This window comes from Lathamus discolor, chromosome 3, assembly GCF_037157495.1.
Source record: "Lathamus discolor isolate bLatDis1 chromosome 3, bLatDis1.hap1, whole genome shotgun sequence".
Classification (NCBI taxonomy): Eukaryota; Metazoa; Chordata; class Aves; order Psittaciformes; family Psittacidae; genus Lathamus; species Lathamus discolor.
The window spans coordinates 82,854,090-82,881,925 of record NC_088886.1 but is presented as its reverse complement, the minus strand read 5'-3'; the positions used below and the strand labels follow the sequence as shown (position 1 = coordinate 82,881,925).

Genomic DNA, 27,836 nt, shown 5'->3' with positions numbered 1-27,836 from the left:
AGGAAATTTGTTTTCTAGAAATTCTTTGATGTTTCAGTGTTTCTTTTTATTATTTCTCATTACTTGTCATTTTAATCCCTTTTACTTCTTTCCTGAGTGCAGAACTGCAGCTGGTCTTCAAAGGTATGTGTCGATTTGTCCAGTAGAAATATAAGTAACTTTCATACATTTAGAAGATTTTAAGTAGCTGTTAGTAGTCCATGTGCAAAACCGATCCTTCATAAAAGAGCTGCTATGTTGAATAGTAGTACCCTGCGTCTTGTGAATAGTGGTAACTCCTTGTTTGGGGAAAAATAATATAATGGTACAGTGATTGAACTGGGCATAATTGCCCACAGCATAGATTTGTGCTTTTGTAAATCATAGTTAGGAAGTAGTATGACCTTTAAGTAAACTTTGAGGCAATACAGAAGGCTTGTTATGTACTGAACCATTGAAAATCATGCAATTCAAATAAAACGGCTACCTTGGTTATCTTGAGTAGGGTACAGGAATGGCAATCAAAAGATTATGTGGAAGCACATGGATACATTGCAGGGTGCTTCTACTGTTTTCTTAAAGCAAAACAGCGCTCCAGAATATTACGATGGGGAATTCTAATACATCTGAGTATTCATGGCATAAAGGGTTGGGGTTTTTTACCATTTGTTGTGGTTGTTGGCATAGTTTAGGGGAAAAAAATAACTACCAGTTGGTTGCTATCAGCTGGAGAGATTTGTTTGTTCTAGTAGTATTCCACCTTTCTTAATCTGTGGTCTTGCTAGTCCCCCAAATGTAAGTGCTTTTATTAAATAGCTGTTGAACTTCTGCCACTTGTAATTACTTTAATACCTGACAGTGAAAATGCAGCTGGCTTCTCTGGTGCAAATGCAGTTTCTAAATTACAGAGGTTTCTTTAAAAGAGGCAAACATTAATGACTTCATGAAGTAACATCCCCAGGAGTTCCAGGGACATATTGAAATGTGAAATATTTATTCAGTTTATGACTACAAAGTATCTTCTTGTATGTGAATGTGTTTACTCTGTTGCATTGATCCTTCCCAGATTTTTGTTTGAGTTTTGTGTCTGTAGTCCCCAAATTAGGTGATTTCCTTTTTCTTTTTTTTTTTTTTTAGCGTTTTGGATTTAACAATTCTAGCTCAAGAATGTGTTGTGTTTCTAGTGTCTGCATAAAAATAGTTAATTGAAGTTTTTTTATGAATGCTTTCCTGATATATCCCATATATGAGCTGAAGTTTTCACAGTTGCTATATAATTAGTTTTTAATGTTGCAATATAAAAATAATTAGGATTTTTTTTACTTTACTTTGAAGAGTAGGCAGTATTTTTTTTCAGTTTAAAATCTTTCAGGTGCCTTTCTGCAAAGACAGAGAACAGTAGTAGGGCCTTAGAAAAGAAATCTACACTTAGCTTATGTTTTTTTTCAGAAGCCGAGGAAGATAGCCAGAGAAATACTATTTTTGGCATAGCTGAATGATTGCATGAATTTTTAACACCATGCAGAGCAGTATTTTCAAATGCTGTTTTCTGAAACAGGACATCCTATATTCTTCCTAAATGAAATTTTTAGCTACAAAGTTTTCAACTTTAGCATATAAAGTATTTATCTCTCATTAGCCTTTCTCTTCTTTACTGTCGTCTTCTCCTTGTTCCCAGAGGAAACAAGGGAAGGAATGTGATTTTCATCCACTAGACTTGTCCATGCCGCTCTTGTTCAGTCTAATGAAAGATGGCCAGCCTAGAAGTTACTGCCTAAGCATAATATCCCATGAAATGAAAATTACCCCTTGAAGGAGCACGCATATTTTGCTCAAACTTTGATATAAAACTTTAATTTTTGCATTTCCCAATTTTTCTCTGTGTGTACTTAAACTCATAATGCTAACCTCATATTCTGGTAAGATTATTTTTCATTTTCTAATCATTTTAGTCTTGCTTTTTTCCCCTCCAGTATTAAAATCTAATTTTTGTGTGTGAAGCTGGTGTGTAAAGTATGATTAAGTTAAATGGATTTATTCCTTTTAATAATGTAAAACTTAGTTTCAGGCAAACCAAGTCATCAGCATAGTTTAAAAAAATGCTGTGAACCTTGGTATCTATTTTTTTAAAGCTTGTATGTACTGTAACATAACCTGCTCTAAGTAATTATCATATATTACAGTAGTTGCCATTAGTGACTGCTATAATTAAGGTTGCAAATCAGCTTCCATTATAATCCCTTGTTTTCACACAATCATAACTTGTCAAAACACTAACCTTTGGGACTAAAGTTTTCCATGTTTGTTCTGCTTAAAAGTAAATTTGGGAGGAGAGAGGAGGTAAAGGAGTTTGAACTAACCTTCTAGCAAAAGTCTGGTCTTTTTATGTTACAGGATCAAACTGTGTATTAAGGAGCTAAATAGATGTTTCCAGGGACTAGAAAAACCTAGAAGAGAGGTTAAAGGACAAGGAGTACAGAACCGCCTTGAATTTTAATTGCAGTTCTAATTTTGACTAGCCCTACGGTTACTTTGTTTTGCAGCATCTCTGTGTAATGCTGCAGAGTATGAGTCTTCCTTGGTTAGTGTTGAAGTCATACAGCAAAACTACGCTGTGTCAGTTCCACCAATAATCAGATGACAGTCAGATTACAGAGGTAGAGAAGAGACGCCATGGCCAGTTGTGGATTCATGATTCCAGTTGTGAATCCTAGTCCTCAATCTGATGCTGGTTTTGGAGGGAAAAGCTTCCCTAAAAGTGGGGGGGACAATATAAGAAAATATTTACTGTGATTATTTTTCTAGTAGTGGCTCCTAAATGTCAATAATTACTGCAGTGGGTGGAAAATAACACATTCCTGTATCATTGCAGGTAACCCTGTGTGTAAACTTTTTATGGTGACCACTATGCAAAGCTTGTCTAAGTTCCCATTTATAGTATTTTTGGTATGACTTGACAATTTATTGTATAAAGAGCTCACGTTTTAAGGCATGATATAAGGGAGCGCTTGGGCAGGCAGAGTTGAAGGGTAAGCTTTCAACCCTGACATTCATTTCCTGTGCTTGTTTTATCATCCCTAACATTACATTAGCACCTTTTTTTTTTTGCATGGAATTCATTTTAAGAAATGGTGATTGGTTCTTCCCTCAGCCCTCTGGGAGAGTATTTTAATTACTTTCTTGAGATATATGATAATAAACCAAAGTACAGTTGCTAAAGAAAAATTACAATTTTCGTTACATTCACAATTTGCTCCTCCACTCGTCTGCCTGCAAACTGTTGCTAATGTAAACATCTTCTTTTATAAGATGTTGTGAAATACTACAAAGGTACGATTTACAGGTAAAATAAATTGTAACGTAGAGGAAAGCACAAGCCTTCATAAAGATCAGGTTTTGTGGGACTTCATTGTCTGGAGAGGGTCCTGTGAGTCAGTGAGATGTCTTGCAGATGGTTTTAACATCTGGATTCTTTTTACAGTTGAGGTCTTTGATCTGAAAATGTTACAACTCTCCTATGCCCTGTGATTTGTCTGGCAAGATGAGTTATTTACAAATGCAATTGCTCTTCTGACAACTCAGTTTTGAGTGTGTAAGTGCTGAGGTCCTGATCTGTAACCCACGAGGACTGCTGATAGTCCTTTTATTGGTTTCAGTGGGCTTTGATTCAGATATTTGGACTTTGAAGCACCCCCAGGTGCATTAGGTAAAAAAAAAAAAAAAAGCTTTTTACAAACAATTATAAGTTAAAAGATGTAGGATGTGATGTGTCTGAAATAATTTGACAGTATTTCAAAGGCTCGTGAATTTAAATAAGTTTCTGATCTTTGTGTCTTTTCTTTTATTCCTCCAGTGGCAGATGAAAGTAAAGTTGGTTTGTTGGCCGGACACAAATCGGGTAAGCAGTTCTCCTGTTTTGGAGGAAAAGTCAGCAACTTGGAAATTGTATGGGCAGTAAATTAAATCAGCTTATAGAAACTGTGGTGACTGAAAGAGTTGCAAATTAAGGCATTACTTTGTATGCACTGACTCAAAGTTGTACCGTGATGAATTAGGGATTGTTCTTTGCCAGCCAAACAGTGCATGTAGCTGAGTCATTTGCAGGAAGAGCTGTAACTTTATTTTTCAGAGCAGGTGTTGTAAACTGAAGAAGACGTCCTTTTAAATAAGTGCATGTACAATGTGTCTTGTGGAGTGTGGAGACAAATGATAACACATTTTGAAAAATATAAATATTTTTTGCTTTTTCTTCTTGCTCTGAGTTCCACTTCCATTCCCAGGAATATTGAATTTAATATTAAAAAATTCTACAGTTTACAAAATGAATGTCAGAGCTTTTGCATTCATCGAGCTTGTGTGGTAGAAATAACTTGCTTCTTCTAAGACTTTTCAGGCCATAGTAGTAAAAAAAAGTCAGTCTATATTGCTGTCATTACTGTACCTACTTATTAAATAAGGTCTGCAAACCACACCATGGTACTGTTCAACTTCCAGCTCTTGTATTAAAAAAACTGTCCAGGAAATGTCACATGAAATCGTAATTTTTCACAAGCCACAGGTAAGCTGGCATAAGAAACCTTAAACTTTCTAGAAAAGTTGTTCAGCAATCTCTTCTGATGTTTGAAAACCCTAAAGTATCAGGCTGCCCCTTTTGTAGCGTGATTGCACATTGCCTTTTTCCACTCCCTTGATAGAACTAAAAAGCTGAATGCATGTAAAAGAAGGTCAGCAATGAGATTCCTAATTGTTCATAGTATTCCTTCTCTGTACAACTGGGTGTCCCTCTGTAGTTCTCTGGTGTGGATTTTACTTATCTGAAGACCTTTTCATGAACTTAACAAACAAATTCTTTCTTTCTGGCATCTTTCCTACGTCAGTGAACTTCTTGGATTCTCTTTCTGAATCGGTAGTAGTGCACGTCTTGTAACATTATCACTCCTGGGGAGAAAAAATTCATCCAACCTTTTCTTTTGGGAACGTAAAAACGTCAGATGATCTTGTCATAGAATCATAGAATAGTTAGGGTTGGAAAGGACCTCAAGATCATCTAGTTCCAACCCCCCTGCCATGGGCAGGGACACCTCACACTAAACCATCCCACACGAGGCTTCATCCAGCCTGGCCTTGAACACCGCCAGGGATGGAGCACTCACAACCTCCCCGGGCAACCGATTCCAGTGCCTCACCACCCTAACAGGAAAGAATTTCCTCCTTATCACAGAATCACAGAATCACAGAATCCCAAAGGTTGAAAGGGACCTCAAAAGATCATCTAGTCCAACCCCCCCGCAAGAGCAGGGTAACCTACAGTACATCACACAGGAACTTGTCCAGGCGGGCCTTGAATATCTCCAGTGTAGGAGACTCCTTATATCCAATCTAAACTTCCCCTGTTTAAGTTTTAACCCATTACCCCTTGTCCTGTCACTACAGTCCCTGACGAACTTGAAGAAGCTACAGGGAGGCCCTTGTTTTTTTCCTGTGCAGAAAAATTACTACAAATGTTAAAATATCATGAAGTTTTCCAAAGATTAGTGGAATTCACTGCTATCAAAGAATATTGTAGAGAAACATGGTGAGATCATAACTCTTTGCAATCAGTTGTTATGGGTACATTAAGCTTTATGATATCACTTTTACGCTCATTTGATCTTTCTTCTGCATACTTCTCCAGAATCTTGAAAATCGTGGCTTTGAAAAGTTTTCTGTTTGAAGACACCTACAAATTTTATGTGAAAACATGGATCTATGCTTATTAAACTTTGACTTGTTTCCTTTACTTACCTTTCATAGACTTCTTACGTGTACCTGGGATCTTTTTTCATTGATTAAATTCAGTGCTCAGTAGATCACCTAAGGAATAGATACAAAGATCCTACGGGTTGGAATATTCCCCCACTTCAGAATAAAAAGAGTTAGCTAACTTTTGAGAAGGTTGGATTGTAAGTGATTTATCTTGGTTCCTTGAATGCTGTTCAATTACTGTTGAAACATGTTTCTTCCCTCTCTGTGTTCTGTTTCCTAACCCTTCATAAAGAGAAATCAAGCTGCAGTTTCAGCTTTCTCATTGTTCCGTTCAAATATTTTATTTAAAGGTTTGTTCAAGAACATGGTATTCTTTTTCTCTGGTCCCTTTTTACTGTATGTTTTTGGAATTACATATCATACGCACATTTTGCTGGCATTCAGTCACATCACCAAACCCATGTTTCAGTATCATTCATTATGCTGCCTTCCTATAGGTACCTTTTCCAAGAACACACTAAGGAAGACATTGCAGCTTCTTGTGCTGGGAGCAAAACACCATTATTTTCTCATTACAGAACAGAGAGTTTCCATCCTATTCTAGACTTCAGGAAATTAAACATATTTCTCTACAGAATTAATTATCACCTACCAACAATCAATGCAATTATCCCTTCTCTCCTTCAACATGACTTGTTCTATGAAATACGCGGTTGAGTAATTCTCTCTAGGGAAATATCCTTTCTGTTCCTTCTGGGGCAGTGGCTTTTCAGGCATATAGTCTCAGCTTTATGTGTAGCTGCTGTATCCCTCGTATATTACATGTTAGCAGCAGCAGGAGTTAGTAGTGTGTATTAATTTCAAAAAGCATTATCACAATTCTGGAGAAGACCAAGGTATTAGAAGGATCTGTAGCTGTAGCCCCATCTGTCTTTTTATATGTTGCACCCACAATTGCAGCAGGGTTTATTTTCTTTCTTCCTTAAAAAGTCGATTTGATTTTTAGAAGCATGTCTAGACACATCCTGAGCTTGTAAGTATGTTCTGTGGGAAGATGGCTGGAGCCTTGTTCCTGTATTTTACCCTCACAGAAATGCATCTCTGACTTCTGGTTCTCGTAGCTGGCCTGTCCTTCATCCTGCTGGGTGGTACACCGCAGCAGTGCTTACAGGTGTTCTTAGTGTTGCAAATATTTCCCACAATGGTAGAATCATAGAATAGTTAGGGTTGGAAAGGACCTTAAGATCATCAAGTTCCAACCCCCCCCTGCCATTTTAGCCTCACGCTAAACCATGCCACCCAAGGTTTCGTCCAGCCTGGCCTTGAACACTGCCAGGGATAGAGCGTTCACAACTTCCCTGGGCAACCCATTCCAGTGCCTCACCACCCTCACAGTAAAGAACTTCTTCCTTATATCCAATCTAAACTTCCCCTGTTTAAGTTTTAACCCACTACCCCTTGTCCTGTCACTATAGTCCCTAATAAAGTCTCTCTCCAGCATCCTTGTAGGCCCCCTTCAGATGCTGGAAGGCTGCTATGAGATCTCTACACAGCTGAACAGCCCCAACTTTCTCAGCCTGTCTTCCTATGGGAGGTGCTCCAGTTCCCTGATCATCCTCGTGGCCCTCCTCTGGACTTGTTCCAGCAGTTCCATGTCCTTTTTATGTTGAGGACACCAGAACTGCACACAGTGCTCCAGGTGAGGTCTCACAAGAGCAGAGTAGAGGGGCAGGATCACCTCCTTTGACCTGCTGGTCACACTGCTTTTGATGCAGCCCAGGATACGGTTGGTTTTCTGTGCTGCAGTACCACTGGCAAAAGCACTGGAGTGCTGGATTGGTGCAGCCTAGATGGCCCATTCTGGAAAAGACCAGAGTTCGAGTATTTGTGTGCAAGGCATCTTCTCTGAATCTTCTGAGGAGGGCTTTGTCCTCTGCAAACCTTCCTGTGTGCTCAGCAATGGTGTGTCCACATTCCCTAAACTTAGTTCCGGATATGAGAATGAGAAGCAGACAAGTGGTGCCTCTGTTATAAAGCAAAGAAGATCCCTGAAAATTCATAGAGGTGAAAAATCAGCAAACTTCAGCTTAGTTTCTCAGTAACTCTTAGCTTTTTAGAAAAGCAATTCTGAGGCAGCTAGGAGGATATCATCAATAAGGAAGGGCAGGACTGTTGTACCTTAAATATAACCTGATTTGTATCAAATAGTGAAATAAAGTACTCAATTCTTTGTGGCTATTTTTAATTATTTTTTTCCTGAAATTCTTTTTTTGTGTTCTGATTTACTGCTTAGAATGCTTTTAGTATGTATTGACTGTCTGCTGAGGTCTCTTGCTGACACAGCTCTTTCAGATGATGCAGTGCTGGAGAAAAGCTGATGAGTCTTTCTTTATGAGCTCTGACATATTAATTAGCAAAATGGGCAAAAAAAGCTTTCCTATTTTTATTTTAATGTCACTAGACCGTGCTTTTGGCTGGGGCTGTGTTTCAAGACAGTTTTGAGACAAGATGAGTTGAAGATCTTATTTCCTTGCTGGCTGCTCCATGAGGAACTTGTGATGGGGCGATGGATTAGTACCTGCAGGACTGAATGATACAGGGCTAGCTCTTTTACCAAGCTGGAGTTGAATTAATGTGGCAAGAGATAGGCTTAGGACCTGAGCAGGCAAAAAGCCTACTGGGATAGCTTGACGGATGCTTCTGGTCAAGTTCTGTCCCTTACTGTTAATTTCGCTGACGGGGTGGTTACCAGGTTGATGTTCAGCCTATGGGTGGGTTTAGCCTTCTGAGAAAGAAGGCTTGAAGAGCTGGGTGTACAGCTAAAACCTGCAAAGGTAAGGGCTTTATGAGGTTCAAGTGCTGACGTATCTGGTAGGCCTCCAGTTTGTACTGCTTCATGTATGGATAACTGAGTTGTGGTTAAGAGGGTATTCAGACTGGGACTGGAGATATTTGCAAATAAGGTAGGTTAAAGGTCTTGATGTATCTCTGCATCATTTAATACCAGGATGTATTCTGCATTAAATAAATTTTACTGAGGTTTCTTTAAGGCCAGGATGAGGATTATGTTTTAGGACCCAGGAATGGTTGAAAAATTAGGGTTGTTCATAGATTTTTTTTATATGACCCACTGAAATAGGATATGGAAAATGCAACAGATGAAGCTTTATCATTGCCTTCAGGAAAGGTTCTCCAGCCTATTGTAGGAGTCATGGTTGCAATGTAAGTCGGAGACACTAAGGTTGCACTTACACAAGTGTAAACTGAATGTCCCTTTTGGCTTTAAGGTTGGGTGACACAGGGTGATCCTCATCGGTGCTCTGAGCCTCTATTGCAAGATGGCTTCAGGCTGCCTCTGGAAGCTGTGCCTGCTACACTCTGACTCTTGAACCATTTCTGGGAAGTGTCTGTGAGAGCAAAATACCTTTTATATGGTGCAGATGATTACATTCTAGTAAACTCAGGTGTACCCAGCACTGGGTATATATATCTGCAAATATAAACATAACCGGGGGGTTGGAACTTGTTGTTCTGAAGGTCCTTTCCAACCCTAACTGTACTGTGATATTAAGAGCTCTAGCTTAATTTTTGTGGGGACAGAGCAGGGTCTGGAGCAGGCAGAATCCAGTGTGTTACAGTTTGTTCTGGTAAAAGAACAGATGGCACACAGAACTGGAGAACTCTTTTTTGTCCTTTTTTTCCCCCCTTTTTTTTTTTTTTTTTTGCTTTAACTTGAGGAATCGTGCAAAGGTTGAGCTATTGGAACATCAGCGAAATCCAGTGGCTTATGTGTACTTGTGTAGCACAAAAGGCTCTTTTAATGAAGGATTTTGTTGGGGATTAATGGTTGGGTTAGGAAGGACTACAGAAAGCTTAGTGGATACTGCTAGGCTTATTTGAGACCAGTGCCACTGTAGCAAGTTTGGCTTCTGTTTTGGTTTTGATTTGCAGGCAGCACAATTGCATTGAAGAGGTGTGTAGGGAAGTGGTGTTCTCCTCTCCTCATGTCAGATCTCATAATTTTGTTAAACAAGCCTTCTCACTGCTGGAGATGTCATTAAAGCTGAGCTTTCCAAAGGGGGGCATTGGATTTAGTACTGAGTTCATAAGGATTTACATAGTGACTAGATCCACAGTAGAAAAGACTCCTGTAAATGGCTGAGCTGCCTGGCATATGCAAGTGAAGTGCCTGTCCAAACAATGACCTTGAGCTGAAAGCATGTAGTTTATAGAATCTGACACCTACCTTTTCATTTGTGAGAGGAGAAAAAAGGTTGATTTTAGTTCTTTTCTCTTTGAAAATAAAAGTCTAATACTTGTCTGTGTCAATCATTCTTGCAAGTGTGAAGAGGTATTGCCTACATTGTAGACTGCAGCATACCTTAGCAATACTCATGTAGTCTAACTTAACCTGTGTTGAGTACTGGAAGCAAGCAAACTGGTGGCACTGAAAGCTGTGCTATGTGATTTTCCCTTAGTTCAGCCAATATAGTACTCAGTGCTATTTCAGTTTGACACAAAAACAAATGCACGTATCTTTCTATGATGCTTCAGTGCCCCATATTATCCATAACTCATGCCTCTTTAAGCTTTGAATCATGAAGCTATGGGTTAAGTTTGATGCTTGATTGCTGGGAATATTTTTGCAAGATTTTTTCAACCTTTTACTGTTACCTTCACCTTGAGCTTCTCTCCCTGGATTACTCTTTTCTTGTGGTGATGGTGGTGGTGTTATTATTATTATTATTATTGATATTATCGTAATCATCATCAACAACTTTGATTGTCCAAGCAAAGTGTTCCTTTGACCACAGAGTTGCCAATAAATTGCTGTCATCTGAGAATCTGTATTGACTTATGCAGCAGGAGTCCTTTTTTTTCTGCAGGTCACTTAGAGTTAATGTTTACTTCTATACTTATGTCTGGTAAGGTCTGAAGTCAAAGATGCTACATTCAATCTGTTATTTTGCTGTGGTTTGTAAGGATTTCTAGTCTGAAAGTTAAAATGTTTAGCTTTCATCGAGTCTCTGCTTACTGTTGTATTTTTCCTTACCTTCAAACACAGCTTGTCTAGTGAAACTAGGATGATAAATTAATTTACGTAGTACTCCATACCAGTATGGCTTTACTATCTTGCTTTTAGTGCACTTTATTTTTTATTTTAATATGTGTGTCAGTTTGCATGTTATAGATTGTTCTAGCCGTCTACACTAGGAGTGGTAAAGGGCCTCGTTTAACATTTCCTAGTTGCACAGGAACCAGAACTGTGTTTTGACCAAGCCTGTGGGACAGGAGAGCACAATGCTGAGCTGCCTGGCTGCAGGATTTTTTCATGTCTGAATGGTCCAAGTCTGGAAGTCTGTAGGAATAAATCCCGAGCCTCTGGCTTTCATGAGGTGACTCTTAAGAATTAGTCTTGAGATAAATGGTCTTTTGATTTTTCTAGTATTTAGAGTGCTAAATATAATGTATTAATGTTTAGTTAGAAAAGCTAAAAAAGTATGAATGTTTAGTTGGAAAAACTTTCATTTGTCTGTTGGAACTTCATGTATTTTAACTTGTCAGAGATAGGAAAGTGTATTGAGACAAGATGAAAACAAAATTAGAACTTGAGTAAGAGAAGCTCAAACTGGACATCCTGGATATTGATTGTTTTTAAAAGGCTAAGAAAAATGGAACTCATGCAGCAGTCATATCCCCCCCGCTATCAAATAGCGAGTATTTCTGCATGAGTAGTTTGATGTTACACTGCCTCAGGAAAAGGAAGGCTGGGCACTACAGTTCCTGAGCTTCAAACAATTATTCTGAGTTAACAGAACTTGCTGTATTGTTGAATTTGAGGAAAGAGCAGCTTCTTGATCAAAATCTCTTCTGAGTGCCAGGCGGGTGATCTTTACAAACCTCTTTGCCTGCCAGGCCTGTGTGGCTGGTAAACAACTCTAGCGGATAAACCTGGTTAGATAGTTCTCCTCTATGGAGGGGGAAGCAAGCTCTCAGTTCTACTCTGAGAAGGATCATTTTATGTCCCTGGTAACTTACCAGCTGTAACTACTCCTTTGATGGCTTTTTTTTCCTTGGTTTTGAAGACTTTATTAGCTGTGTGATGATGATTGTTGTGACCCCTTTTTTGTTAGGTCCTGAGAAAGTCATATGTTGATAAAAATCCTTCACTTGAGGGTGCAGTTTGATGTTACTGTGTTGATCTAAATCAGCTTGCTGCTGCTGAAAAAAGCAGTCTTAGTCACCATACCTCCTACCCGCAGCTGCCTGGTTCCCATTACTTCTGTTATTCCAGTCCCACAGCTTAGCTGGTGAGGTGGTTGAGAGAGCTAAAGCAGCCAAACACTAAAACAAGACAGACAGAAGTAAATAGTGCTGGGCTTGCCTCCTTCAGCCGTTTGAGAGAGGCAAGCTTGTGTGCCAGTATTTGGGAAACTCGGCAAGCAGATGGATGGACGTGAGAACTATGGCATTCCGGGGCAGGTGTCTATTACATCACTTTATCTGCTATGTCAAACCATACCCTTGTTAAATTCAAATGCCAAACTTGCTATGATTTTTTTTTTTTTAATACTTTTACTTTCCATGGATCAAATTACTTCCCAGTGGCAGGAGCAAGGAATAAAAAAACCCCAATAAACTCTGCAAACTGAAGAAGGGCATCCCTGCTGTCTCATCCTTACATCGCAAGAATCTTTCCTTAAATCACTTATTCACTTTGATTTTATGAATTCTTTGTTCTGTGACTGATTCTTAGTGCACATTATATTAAGATATGGCAGAGCAGTGCCCATTGATCTTTCTTTGAACTACAGTTAAAGTGAATAGATCTGATCTGAGAACAATAACAAACTTGCAGGAGAAACCTATTTCCCTCGAATGTTCTTGTGTGAGATTTAGGATCTAGAGCAGATCTGAACATAGACCAACTGCAGTGTGGATGCAAATTCAAGGGTCTGTGGTTGAGGTTTTATAATATGGCGTAGTTGATTTAATGGTTTCTTGTCTCCTGAAGAGGATCCCATGACACCCCTGTAATCACAAATGCCTAGCCACGTGTTTCTGCCTCCTTCCTCTCTATGCCAGCATTATTAATGTTATAATTCTGAGATGAGCTGTTGGGGGGAGCTAATCTAGCAAGAAAAGAATTCTGAAAATAAGAATAGTGTTCTGGTTTAGCCAAGGAAGCAGGAAAAAAGAAGCTCAGGAGAACAGAAGAATGATTTTGTAACTGACAGGTTTTGATCCTGGGATCAGCCTGAGCTGAAGGAAGTTGACCAGGGTGGAGGGTGTAGAAAGACACATCTGAGGAAGAAAGCGTGGATGAAAGAAGATTTGCAGATCTTCAGAGATGTCTTTGTGCTGAAAGAAGGGAAGTGGGGGAGCAAGTTTGAGTGTTTCTTATCCTGAAGACTCAACTGAAAGTGAGTTTCTGAGAGGTCTGTTTAATGACCAGTGAAACTTGGGTTTGTGTATTTTTGACTGTGTGGTATTACTTGCTGTTAAAGGGCTATAGCTATCTTTTAGCTTTTTGGGGGCTGCTAAATGCTGGCTCTGGTCCTGTCCTAAGGAATGAGGGAAGATTGAGGAGTCCTTGGGAGCAGCCGAGTCTGATGAGCAGAGTGAAGTTTTCGTAAGTGCCAGATGGAGTGAACAGGCAGCTCAAACAGAAAGGACAATTTTCCTGAAGAACCATGGGGACTGGGTAGGGTTTCTTGCAGTCCAGCTGATCACAGAAAACCACTGAACCAGAAAACAAATGACCTTGTAAAAGCATAAGTTGGGCCAAAGCTTTTATTAATTTTGTCTCACCCAGCAAATGTGAATTCTGTGCTACCTGAGTGTGGTAAAACAGGGCTTCAACAGGAAAGCCCTTTCCATATTTGCAATCTAAGCACAAAAGTGCATGTACATCTACCCAGAAGTCCTGCACAGCTTGGACTTCTCTAGGAAGGAAGCTCGTGCCATAAAAGTGTACCAAAGATAGATATTTCAGTTTGACCCTTGTGAAACAAAACTTAAAGAGTTCCTGCAGATGGGAACTATACAGAGCACTCCTGTGTATGCATAGCTAGGGAAATGGCTTGCTAAAGCTGTGGCATTATTACAGCAAGATGCTGGAGAGTGATGCTGGGTGTCAGGAATGCCTCATTTTTATGTGTGGGTAAACTTGGAATGGACAGTCTGCATGGCAGTAAAGATGGCCTTTTCTCAGAGGAGAAGGCCTTGTCTGGCAGATACTCAACCTGCAGTCTTCAAAACTAAACAACAGAGATGAAAGATTTACTTCTTTTCCATCACATCTCAGCAATATGAGAATTATGCACTTTCCAGTATGAGTTGTCGGCATCCAGGGATTGCAAACCAACAGCCTTTTTCCTTGGGGAGTATTCTTTATTCCAGGAGCAGAGAAGGGGGCAAGAAGTTTGTTTAATGTGACCTGGGAAATGTCATGCTCAGGATTTACCCAGTGTTACAGCTTCCTTCTGATGGAGAAGTGACTAGGAAAAAAAAAAATCCAGCACACAAGAATTTTTTCCAGCCACGATACGCATATATTCATATTTCTTCTACCTCCTGTGGTTTTTTCCTCTTTAATTTCCTGAAGTGATTCTGGGCATATTGTTATATTAGCTGAGGGGTGGGGGTGAGGGGTGTTAATGCTCACACCTCATAGTTGCTATTTATCCCCCTGGTCAGTATTGCAGAATATTGTTCTGTGCAGAATTCAGTGAAGCAAGTCAAGAGAGTATTAAAAACCCTAGAATGCTCAAGTAGTATGAAATGAAAAAGTGCAGGCTTCTGATAGTTGTAATGAATGCATCCACTTACCATAAGGCCTTCTAGTATTTGAAGTGGTCATCTTTCTGTGGTAAATAACTTTGTGCCTGCAGAGGTCAGTTGCTTGCTGAAGTACTCTCTCTTGTAAATGGGGTGGTGCTGGCATGAGTTATCAGTTGTAGGCTGTTTGGGGCACACGTTCTTTTCCTGAGACCTGGTGGTACTTTTTGCTGTGCTAAAAGCAAAAGTCTGTGCAGAGTCTGCCAGATTTCATGTCTTTGCTGAAAGTTTCCGTTTTGAGCTGGAGCTTCCTGCTGCCTTGTATTCCAGGTTGTTCCTGACATGGGGGTAGGAGAACTTGTAAATATAGTGAATGTATCTATATGAGGAGTGCAGTATTGGGCACTCTTCAGAAGAAGTGGTTATTAGGATGTGAGATCTTGGCATCTCTGGGTCCTGGAATGCCCAGTAAAAATCCTTACTAAATTTGATTGGAGATGGCAAAAAAACCCAACAACTAGAAAGCTGGCATTAACCCCAATCAAAGCATAAGAAACAGGAAGTTTGAAGAATGTAGAGAATTTGGTTTGCCTTTTATTGAAACAGTGGAAATTCAAACTAAGACACAGAAGCAAGCAAAAGAAGTTTAATGTTTAAAATCCTGGGACCTTCTTGCTGAAAGGTGATCTTTAAATCGGAGAGCTTCTCTGGTGGTGGTGCCTGAACAGATGGCTCATCAAAGTGCCTGGATGACTGATAGTAAGCTGGTTTCCCTCATGGAACAACCTGTTTGGCCCTAAGAAGAAAGCTGAATACAGCAAGTGGATCCATTGGGTCTCCTGCATCTCTAAGGCTCTTTAGTCATCAGCCCTTTAGCTGGTGACAGCCAGACTGCATCTATTTCAGGAAGCAAAATGAGTTGCCTCAGACTGCTTCTTCTGTAATTGAGAAGAAACTGCTGATGTGACGCTAATGCATGTGGGTAACATTTAGCTCCCTCTGCAGTTAGAACTGGAGTCACAGCCTTGCTGCCAGTCTTTTCTCTGACTGTTGGTTTCATGTTCTTTCCAATAGTACCTGTGCATTTTTCAAGGTTTGTGGTGAATGATCTGCAGATGTTCAGGAAAGGCCTTCAGAGTACTAGGTACTAAAAACTTGGCTGTGATCAGTGTTGGCAGCTACTGTGGTTCTTTTAGTTGCTTGTTGTGATCAAAGAGACCAACAGCCACTGCCGAATGCCTCATTTTATTAATCCTTTCCCTCCAGGAGCTGGGTTTTTGCTGAGCTTAATATTCAATACTGGCAGTGGGTATCCTGAAGTCATTGATGCCAAGGAGTTAATGAATTTGGAAAACATCCCAGATAATACATCTGGCTGAGTAACTTACATTTTGGAGTATGAAGTATGAGATGTAGAAAGAAGAGCACTGAGCTAAATGAGCTACTGGCTGAAGAGGGGAAGGGGGCACCTATTTTAAACTAGTTGACTGAAAGTTAAAAATGACGTAGCCCCACGGGTTTGACTGTTGTGGTTTTGTTTGGGGTTTTTTTGTTTTGTGTGTGTTTATGGGGTTTGAATGTTTTGTAACACTGTGTATTTGCCAGTTATATTACTTTCTGTGGCTGGGATATAGACAGGGAAGTGTTTGTAATTCTCCACTTTGAATGATTCTTCTTAATTTTTTCTTTTGAAGTCTCATCATGTTGCCATGTCAATAAGAAGGATTTTGAAGGTAGCTACCCGTAATAGCTATTTCTAGTCCAGCTCACTTCTGGAATGGTATCTTGTACAGTGTTTGCCTTCCATAAGGTTTGAAATCAGGTTTTATTTTACAAAGTGGGTTGCTGGCACTATTTATTAATACACATCTTCATGTAATAAAAGCTGTGCAGAGCAATATGGTTCACTAATTAACTTTGAAGAAAAGAATTGTATTGCTATTTGTATGTCTCATGAAACAGCATTATTTTTAGTGGGTCTTTCAATACAGTGATGCTACTTAGCAGTTACCTACATAGCACTCAGAAAGTACCAGGAATATCATCCCTAATTAAGTGTCCTACTAAAATGCTTTTTTCTGACCTAAGAGCAGAGCAGAAGAGTGTTTCTGTACATAGCAGTGGCAAACCAAATGGAAAGCATTTCACAGAAGAATAGAAAGCACTTCTTGAGTTACCTCTAACTACCAGCAGGCACTTTCCTTATATCTCAGGCAATGTCACCATGCTGCCCTTTCAAAATATGTGTTATTGTAGTGTTTACCCCTTTTTTTCTGCCTAATGTCTTGATAGATAAAATTTCTCATTGGCTTTAATTTAGTCTTGCATGGAGTGATGTAGTGTCCAATCATTTTGTTTTGCCTTCAAGTAATAAGCGTAATGATCGGTATCTTAACCCTATGAGTGCACAGAAGATCCCTATTGAAACAAGAACAAACTTACTTATGTTTGGGTTCTTTAAAGAAACTTAAATACTGATTTTTTATTTTCTTTTTCTCCCCAAGTAGTCTGGCACATATACTGAGGCTAATCTGTATCTGACTCCTGGCCTTTTAGTTGTTCACCCTCTGTCATGAAAATCGTCGCTAATCCTTCCCTCCTCTTCAAGCTGGCTCTTACATCTAAAAGAAACCTTTGTGGATTGGGTATCTGTTTGGTAGGGGAGCAAATCTGTGACCTGAAAGCTTCACCTCCAGATTTTCAAGGGTATTAACAGACTTAGCCCAGTTATATCTACATAATCTTTATTTAATTGCCTTCTTTTGGGCATCATGATACTAGTTCATGCAGAGACTTCTGCCTACTGTTCTGCTTATGGTTCTCCTCTGTCCCCCAGTGCCAGGAGAGCACCCAGGGCATAGTCTTCTCCTGGGGGCAGCTGATGGGGACAGTTCCTTGCACAGTATGTTTCAGTATTAGCACTGTTTTTTTTTTTTTTCTGTGAGACCATCTCCTTCTGTTCTATTTTTGCTTGCTTGCTAAGTTCACAGACTGAAAGGAGTAGGAAGAGGACCCATTCTGTCTAGTTTGAATAGAGGGCTTGGGGCAAAGCAGTGAATTCACTGGGGAGAGGCAGACCCTAATTCTACAGTTTGCCCAATTTCAGAATGCTGGTTTCTTTAGTACCATGATAGCAGCAGCACCCTGACTGCCACACTGAAAGTTTTAACAGGGATCAGTTGTCTTCCCAGTGCCATGCTCAGAACTGGCAAACAGAGGAGCAAACAGAACAGAACTAGAACTTGGCACTAGAAGCTTACGTCCATTACAGAAAGGGTGATTGCTGTTACATAGGCTGCAAACAAAAACCTCAGTTAACTTCTTGTGGCAGTTTTCAAGCCTCTCTGTGCAATAGGACCAGAACAGAGGATCTGGCATTGATTTGTTTGGGTTTTTCATGTAATTACAATTTTTGTTGCTATCTGCACTTGGCAGAAATTCCTGTGTTCAAAAAAGGGGTTGGTTTTTTTTGGTTGCCAGTTGTAATACTGCTGTTGACAAACAGAGATGTTATGAAAGAGAAATCCAATATAGTGTGGTTATTCAGATGCTTCTTTTTTTTATTGCTTTATAATTGGCTCAGAAGCCTAATTCTGAAAACAAAATGACAAAATTGTTCAATCGAAGCTTCTAGAGTTTCATTCTTTTCTAAAAAAATAGCACATGGGCTTTAATTTTAAAGGTACAAAGAAGAGTGAGCATTACAATCAGGACTAAATTTTGTTAGCTGTTACATCAAATAGCTCACTGCTTATTACTGAAATGTGCATCATAAAATAGCTACAAAGAATAATTCTCAGTCTGAGTTTATACCCAAAAGCAAACACATTTAAAAAAAATGCAGGAGAAAAATTATTTCTCACAGTAATTCTTTTTCTGCCATCCTGTAGGAAATATGGGTAAATCATGAAGTCTCAGGAAAAATCTTTGCTCTCCTTTACACGTGATTTGCTTTTTCTTCTCTTTTTGTGTTTAAAGCAGGGGTGTAGTGTGCAATAGTCACTATGTTATCACCTGTTAAGTGTCATGCGTGACACATCCCATTACAGATCCTGTGAAATTGGAGCTGTTTGAAGTAAAACTTTCCATTCAAGTGTCAGTTGAAGCCTGGGTTTTATTTGCTTTTTTTTGACAGAGGTTGTTCTTTTACTGTCTCCTAAAATAACTCTGCTATTTGTTTTTGTTTAGGAAAGGAAAAAGTAAGAATACATGGCTAGAGGCTGGGATGATAGCAAGCCAGCGGGGGTTGGAGGGGGAGCTGGAAAAAGATGCTGGGGATAGGGGAAAAGGGAGATTGGGCATGTGGCTAGGTGAGAAAATGCAGTATGGGGTGCAGTGAGCTGGCAACAGAGGGAGCGGGAGGGAGGCTGGCTTGTGCTGATCTAGCACAGTGGATCTGGAATCCACATGGGAAAGAAGAGAGTGGCAGCCCTTTTTTACAGCCTTGCAGTAAAGAAAATGGCTTTTCTTTAGAGCAAACAAAACCAGACAATAAAAATAATCTAGGAAACTATAAAACTCTATTAAAAGAATGTAAGTTTGAAGGTTTAAGATGTCAGAAGTAAACAAACGCTAGCGGTAAGGATTTTGTCTGCAAAGGCAAATCACACCCTTTTAATGAATGCTGATTGTGTGAGCCTATATAACCAAAACCTAGTTTTTCCCAAAGGCTATACTTTCAACGCACAAGAGGGATCTGCTTAAGGGTAGTGAAGGCTGTTGTGTAAGGCCCAACCCTGGCCTCATTTATTGTTGGAGGTCAAAGTGTTATGTTTACTGTGGTTGGAGGATATTATGTTAGTAGTTATGATATCTCAGGGAAAAAGAAACATTGTTTCTGTTTTCTAGCCATTAAATGCTGCTGAAATTATTTTCTAGCTCTGCCTGTACCTCAGAATTACTGGGGGCCCGGAGGTGTCTTCAGACCACACGCAATGAGATAGTCAGTCTGTTCTTCACCTTACTGCTGCTTGACCTGCATGTGTGCTGATTTGCGGAAGTGCTCAATGCATTCTGGTTGCAACCAAGGCCAGGGACAATACTACTGTGAGCCCAGGAAATACTACATGTTAAGTATTCAGAAGAGGGAGTGGAGGACAGGAGAATCAGGCCTTGAGAATCTTAAAATCCTTCTGTTTCAGTTCCTTGTCTCTGACACACAGATAGTACATGTTTGTCTTAAAATGATCTCATTAGTGTTTTAAACAAAGCTTACTTCCATCTGAGAAAGACACATGTAGGCCTGCTTAATGCTTATGTCACAGCAGTTATTAAAGTATGCGTTGAGTCAGAAATGAGGGTAATTGGTGTACATGTGGAAGAAGATATTTGTAGGTCTTTCCTGAAAGAAGGAAGCTGGAGTTCTGTAGATAAAATTGTCATCATGTATTTGGGACATAATTAAAGTCTCTTACAGTCAGTTAGAGGTAAGTTAACCATGGGCACCTCTGTTGTGGCAATCTCCAAGCCTAAATGCTTTTCTTTGCAATGTTAATAGTACTCTTTTAAGGTCATTTTTTGTATATAATTTTAATACATAGTCTGTTGCTTTAACCACTTTCATTAAAATTTTATGAGCCTTTTCAGAAAATCAGACAGGAAAATGCAAATAAATTATGCATTTTATTTAGTATGTAGTAGATACAGTAATACTGTATGTGTAAACAAATAAAAATGTTTCTTTATTAATATAGCAAACACTATGTAGAAAGATCCTGCTGTACTCTATAAACCGCATATGCTTTAAGGAATCACTTTGAATTTAAGTAGCTAGTGCTGGCTGGGCCTAAAACTCAGGATTTGGAACAATACAGAGTGGTAGTAGGAAAAGATTAAGTATCTTAGCTATTATAAATAAAATGGGGGGAGTCATGAGTTATAGGGCACAAGATCGAAGCTGCAACCTCACAGCATTCATTTTCTGAGAGCAAGTACTTAATATTTTATAAAATCCTACCCCTGTATAGACTCTCTGCTTGTCTGATTTCCGTTTGCCTTTTCTACCTTATTTTTCCTAATGTGGAAGTAGTCGTTTAAAATTCTGGCCTGAGCACTCACCCCTCAGCACAGTGGTATTTGGCTGTGATTAGCTTACCTGTCTTCTGTAATGCTCCTTCACCCTGCAAGATGCCAAAGCAACAACGTAGGTGTAGGCAGTGAATGTTATTAGTGGTAAGAGATGTGAATATGTACTTGATTGCTTCAAGCCAAAATAGCATGTTCACTTAACTTGTATTTGATAAGAAAAAAAGCCCATCTTCCTAGTGCCATATGTGCAAATCAACACAATCTTTTTCCATCTTTTTGTTTGGGGGTTTGGTGTTTGTTTTTTGTTTTTTTTTTTTTTTTTTTGTTGGTTGGGGTTGGGGTTTTTTGATGTTTTACTTTTTTTACGGGAGGTTCTGATTACTTTTTTTACGGGAGGTTCTGACGCTGTTTTTTGTGTTTAGTAGTTCATGTCAACTGGGGATGCAAGAATCTCCTCATACTCACCTAGAGAAAAATAAACAATAAAATGATCAGATGTAGAGCAAATTCTGCCTTTGTTTGTTCTGAGAAGTTAATTACCTTGTTAGGTAGTCCTGCTCATTTCAGTGTTCCTCAAACCTCAGCACCAATAAGTGCTTCTGCAACACTAACTCGTTCAGACCTACATGAATTGACGCTAAAACCTCCACCTCTTTCCTATCTAGCTTCTCTCTTGCTACAGCAAATACCTTAAGATCCAAACTGGATGAAGGAAACTTTGGCATTATTAAGGAAGTTTTGGTAGCTAAAGAAGCAGAGAAGTAATTCCAGTAATTCTTCTCTCAATTTAATGATGAGTTACACTTACAGTGTATGAAGAGTCTTCACTTGCACTGTAATTTGCATTAGCAGAACAGAGTGCCCATTTTGTTAGTGATTTTTAGAAAATGGAAACCAGGAATGACTGCTCAAGTAAATAGAATCAATAAACAACAAAAGAGCCAACAATACTAGAACGACTAAGACTGAAATACACTTTTTCAGTTCGAGCTTTCGTGTAGTGTTATCTTTGATAGGGAACTGTTCTTAAACTTTAAATAGAATTTCTTGATGCCTTCTTAAGAATCAATTGCCTGTAGTTTTCAGTTAAGCAGTTTAATTGCTTAATCAGACTAAGAAAACCTAGTGATTAAAATTTAACAGTCATATGGTGTAAGGCAATTGCAACATTAGTTCTTACACAGGGTAGCTGGTGTAGCTCAAACTGAATGAACTAGGAAGTGGTATTCCTGTAATGTGCCTTAGCATGCAGGAATATTGTTTTAAGTCTTCTCTGAGGGTTAAGAGCTCAGACGTAGAAGAATGACAGAGTCAGCAGTAAGACCATATTAAAGTTGCCACAGAACACCAACTCCAAAACAGAGGGTTTCTGCGCTAAAACAGATTTAAGGGTTTTTTTATAATCTATTTTGAGAAAAATTAACCCATTCTGTGAACAGCACCTAAGCAAGAAGGGACTGTACTGTCAGAACTGACTTAAACACGTGTCAAAAACAGCTTAAGAGAACATAAGGAAATTCTGTGTTTAGCTCTTCTATATTGCTGTTTAGAAGAAATGAACCACCAATGTTGTCTTTAAAAGATTGGAAGGAACTTGTTAATGAGCTTTGTTACAGGCTGCTGCTTGCAACATTCATCTGAAATACTGTACTTACATTAACAATTCAAGTTCAACCTCAATGTGAAATCTGAGTAAATTAATAATGTGCCAAAACATCTGTTTTTTCTGTTTAAAATAGAAAACATCTGAGGCATAGGAGTATAAAGGGAATGTAGCAGGAGATGAATTGTACTTTACAAAGTGTTTACAAATTGTGAGGAAATCACTGCAGAAACAGATATCTAGGGCCTAGCCACTCAAAAATTGAGGTGGTATTGCAGAAATACAGGTCGTCTTGATCAAAAACTATTAGAGGTACTGAATATAATTCTGTTTTGAGTTGTTGTAATGCCAAGTGCAGTGAGGTTTTGGCCCATGATTAGAGAGGTTCTGTGTGCTTTCATAATGCAGGTAATGAAGAATTGATAAGAAGAGGAAGCAGTGTCATCTTTATTTTGGAGGGGGTATTATTTCTGGACACCTTTTTCTGGACACCTTTCATTTGTATCCCATCACAAGAAGATAACAGTGGCCATGCTGGATCAGACAAAAAGCCTATATAGCCCATGTCCTCTTTCTGATACCATGAAATGCCAATGCGCAAAGAGAAATATAAAGATATGGCAAGTTTTATATCTTCTTTCTCCAAGAGCTCTCTTTGCCTTCAAATATTCAGAGACTTAAAGATTGAAGGCAAGAATAGTTTGCATTCATCTGCTAAGCTTCAACAGATTTTGCTTCTCCTGAGTTTTCTTGCTTCCCTTCGAAAACTGTAAACTCGTAGTATCCACAACAACGAAAAACCCTAAAACTAAATAAAATTATTCACATAACTGTTTATCAGGGTTGTTGCCGTGAAAAGAAATTATGATTGATTATCCATTACTTGCTTTTCCTCTTACAGCAAAATGCGAACACAACTAGTAGATTCCTGCTCCTTCCTGTTAGGTTGCTCTTTCGCAGGGAGGCCAATTAAGCATACAGTAGAAGAACCATTCACTTTTTTATTCTAATAACATTAACCTCAGTGTTTCAATTTCTGATTTCTAGTTTTATGCTCTGAAGTAAATTCCATAGTATGTATTCTGATCCAACAGGCGGATTGACATATGCATTAAAGGTTGAGGGAAGAAGCTTCCGAGCAGCTCTGATTAACCATGTGATAATATGCGTGAAGTTTGAAGAATTATATAAATATTGAAGTAATTGATTGCCATAAGTCTATTTTCAGCCACATTATGGCTTGTTTTGCATTATCTTGAGGAAATGGAAAGGCATGCCTTTCACAGATTAAGCAAATTTCCCTCCTAATGTGGAGAAAATTCTGGCCTGCAGTCAGAGAAGGAATAAATAAGGCAAAAATATTTGACAAAAAATAAGATATGGGCCAGAATACAGATGTAAGTGTTCACTGTTGATACAGAGGAAAGAAGTTAGTATACTTGTATAGATGCTAAAGGTTTTTATAGAAGGTGATCACTGAACATGAGAACTATTTTCTTATGCAGTTAGTCAACTTGAAAAACTTGAACTGCAGCACTAGCCACTGTAAAAAGGCAAATGAAGATGTTCTGATATTGCTAGAGAAATCTGGCAGAGTTACTTAATATCCTCAAAATTGTTCAACATGTTTGTGTGCATTCGTTCTTCATGCTTATGAGGCTGGCTTTTATTGTAGTTGGAGCAAAAGTTTATAATTTCAAGAATATTAGTGATAGTCATTATTTTTGTATCTACTGAAGGGTAAGTAACGCAAGTAGTATCTAATTTGTATACTGTCATAGCATTTAGAAATGCAACTAGGAAGCAACTTGATTGCAAAGAATGAAGTTTTATACCTTTATGTTGTATGACTGTGTATATATAGCCAAATATATTTGCCTTCATGTGTAAGTAAACTGAATGTTTATGGGCAATACCTGGATTTTGAAGGCAAAGAAAGATCGATGTGCCTCCCTTTTAGTATTAAATAAGCCAAATATAAAATTCAAAATGAGATTACTAGAAAGACATTTATTGTTGCAAATGATTCAGGGTATTGAATAGCAATGTCATTTGCAATATCCCATTAGAATCTGAAAACTTTATACCTGCTAACTCTCAAATTGACATAACAGAAAAAGGTTACAAAAATAAATTTGGTTTTATTTATTAGTGCTGTATATCTGGCAGCATTTCTTTGTACACGGGTTTATTTCCTGTTTGGCTTGTGATCAGCAGTAACTCCTGCTTTGCACATTAATCTAATTACTTTGTCTCCATGAAGGTGTTCTGACTGCAGGTCAGGCTCTACTAAAGTTAGCTGTCAGTCTCAGGCAAAACCGAAGCTATAATTGCGTATCTGCAGATTAGTATTTCAGAAGTTAGCATTGTCCAGCGTATTTTTGGTGGATTCCATCAATCTTCACAAAAGACCGAGGAAAGTATCAGCAGAGGAGGAGACTGTTATTTAAAATAAGACAAAAGAACAACATAAAAGATGTTACTTGGAAAAGTGTTCTTTTAAAAATATGTAAATGCTTGTTATTTTTTCTAAATGCTGTGGAGCTATAAAAAGAACACTGTGAGAGCTGCGTGTTCCTGTAGAACAGTTGCCTTTGCAATACCAGATTTTGAAATTTCATCTAAGAATCCTACCACCAAATAGCTGAAGTAGATCAAATTTGGCACTGAGTTTTGCACCTGACTTACGGTAGTCTATCGGTTTTCCGATATGGTTGATTTAAAAGTCTGATTATCCAAGCGCATCCAGATCTAACTAGACTTTGGTTTATGCTTTAAGAGTGGGTGGAGTCACTGAGCAGAAGCATGTGTTTTCCAGCAACATTGAGTCCCAGCTTAGAGGAAACCTTTGTTTTTCTAAGATAAGCCATCTTGGATTTGTTTGTATTAAAATGTAATTTAATTGTGCTTAACCTGTATCCAGTATCACTGTCGCTGCTGCTTACCATCCTGTTAAACCTGGAGAAATTTGAAAGTTTTTTAATCGTAATTTAGGATAGTGCTTTGATAACCTTCTCCAGGAATGTCCCCATTGGCTGATAAGGGATGTTGCCAAGAAGAACTGGAATGAGTCTTCCTTCTCTTGGCCCTACATTTCTGCAGTCTGGTACCATATTATGTTTGAAACATATTTGTATATGCTCTTCATTTATTGGGCAAATGAAAGGGAACAAGGTAATGTGATTTGTCCATATGCAAGAAAAATGGATAAGAAAAATCTAAAGAAAAGTTTGTATCCATTTGCTACTACAATTAAATCATATTCTAAGTTATTCCATGCAGCAATTCCATTTGCTTTTCTAATTTGCCATTTGAACACATTGTGGCAGATCAAAACTGCATATTGAAAAGGTTCTAAATACGTAAGTCGGTAATTAATAGAGTAACATCTTTAGTATACTAAAATTTGCTGCAGGGGAAACAGAACTTAGAGATCTGGGGAGGTTCCTCATTCCATGGGGGATATTGAAGACTAGGTGCACTTTTGTTAAACATCTAAGAATGTAATGAGGTTTTAAAAAATACATATTTGCAAAACCAGCTTTTATTCATATCCTTGCCTTGTTTTTTTCTTTTTAATAACCTTTACATTAAAATGACACATGATGACTTATCTAGCAAGGGAGCTGCAGACTTCTTAGGGAAGGGTTGTACTATTCATGCGCAAGCAAATGTAAAGCAGTAAATCGTACAGACTAGGCCTCAAACCAGTAAACTAAAGTAATGTTTTGATTTTATTTTTAAGGAAGGCTGGGATTCTAATAGTTGTGAATCGTGTCTGTTAAAACCCCAGAAGACAGCCAGATGTCATTGGGTGTGAGTCTGTGCCTTTGCACACTACAGAACAGTTTCTCAAAATCCTTTGCTGCAGCTGTTTAGAAGGAGCATTCCTTGCCATTTATTCTGTGAATTGGACGTGATTTTTCTAAGGATTCAGGTTTGTGGCAGAAAGCCCTGAAAATGCTTCTCATGTTTAAGACCTTCTCAGTACTGAAGTCTTATCTTACTTATATGCTCTTTCTGCTCACATGACCCTCTGCCTTCCTGAGTTTCTTACTAAGCTTTGTGGCTTATTAAAACACATAGGCTAAGGAGCATGTGTGAATATTCCTTTCTAGCTTCTGGTGTGTCAGTTGATGGGATCATTATAGTCACTGAAAATGTGCACATGGAATATCATTCTATGCTCATGTACCTGTGGGAGTGCGTATGTATTTCCATTCCTGTTTATAGCCAAGTTTACCCAGATCCAACTAATGCTGGACAGTTAAAATTAAACTTTCCTTTCCTAAAAGCTGAGGGAAGGCCCTAGTTCACAGCGTATTTGCAGACAAAATTTGAAAGGTTTCCTTTCAGTCTTTTTTGAGTTATTGGTGAATAGGGAAACAGAAAGTGTTACCCTGCTGGAAGAATATAGTTTTCCCACTCCTCAGTTATTCAGATGTGGCGAGAGGGATGTGTATTCTTTGGGGTTTTTTGTTTTTCTAAAAACAATCATCATCGCTGGAATATGAGACTAAGCAAAGAAGTTTCAGTCCAAAGCATAGTTTAGGGGAGGTAATAAAAAAACAAACAGTTGGACCTGCTATCACTACGACTGTGGGTTCAGCTGTGAGGAATTTATAGTAAAATAATGTTATCAAATTCTTAAGCGTTCAAATGATCTTAAAAAATCTCACTAGGAAATAAAAAGGAACCTTTGCTGAGGACTTTCGCTGAAAATCTACATAATCCTTTCAAATTCTATAGGGATTTTGAGTCAGAGCTGCGCCAGATAACTGTTTCTCTTAGTTACTAGTATATTTGACAAAATTCTGCATATCCCCATTAAGAGTTGGATTTTGACATCAACTTTTCAAATCTATTTCAAGACAAATATTATTAAAGTTGCAAACAAAGCAATTTCAAAAATACGAGTGCCTTTGTGAATAGGCTCTGTGTGTGTGTATATATATGTAGATAGATTGATTGCAGGTGTGTATGTGCCTTTTTTATAGGTTATCTGCTGACAACGTCAAGCAAAAAGTGCATTAATTTCTCTAGGCTCAAAATTAACCTATGCACTTTCTATTTAAATATGTACAAATAAACAGAAGAGAATAGGTTTTCATAACTTCTTCTGGAAATCAATCTATAAGCTCAACCAAATGTGAATTAGGAGCAAAAGGTGCGAGTTCACTACTTCTTTTGTCTGCTTTATTTTAAAGTGCTGTAAGGAACAAGTGGTATTGCATTTCTGTGCTAATAGGACACACTAATCACTGGAAAAGGTGATTCTGGTTTTGTTCTGGGTTTGTGAAGAAAGGATTATTATTGAAAATGGCTCATTTACTCTGTGCCTGAGACAGAAAGTCTGAGTCCTCTGAAGCTTTTGTAAATACACGTTGCAGAATCTTCCCAGACTGAGATGTTTGCCTGTTTGTAGTTGGCTAATCCAGAAGTGTTTCCCTGATAAGGTTAATGCCCAGTTAATTGCTCCTAGCCTTGACATACAGTTTAATTGCTACTTGGCCAGCATATGTTTGTTGCTTGCTCTGTGTAGAATTCTAGCGGATGTAGTGATGCAAACCACGGACTGGTGGAGGGCAAACAAAATAAATACAGTATTTTATGTTCTTTTAATTCAGGGCCAAGTGGATTTGGATGAAGTGTTTATTTAGTTTGCTGGCTGCTTCAGATGCTGTGGCATATTGATTCCTTT

General features: G+C 38.6%; 1 protein-coding gene across 4 annotated transcripts in view; it reads left to right on the top strand.

Annotated features, from left to right (window-relative positions):
• The window catches only part of PARD3B (par-3 family cell polarity regulator beta), a 414,980-nt gene that overhangs the window by 235,057 nt on the left and 152,087 nt on the right, over window positions 1–27,836 (top strand). For 3 of the 4 annotated variants that reach the window (XM_065670134.1, XM_065670132.1, XM_065670135.1), the window contains exon 16: window positions 3,833–3,877. The exons of the other annotated variant lie outside the window; for it this stretch is intronic. In XM_065670134.1, coding sequence (XP_065526206.1) covers window positions 3,833–3,877 — 45 coding nt within the window. The remainder of the gene's footprint in view (window positions 1–3,832; window positions 3,878–27,836) is intronic. 4 annotated transcript variants of the gene reach the window in all.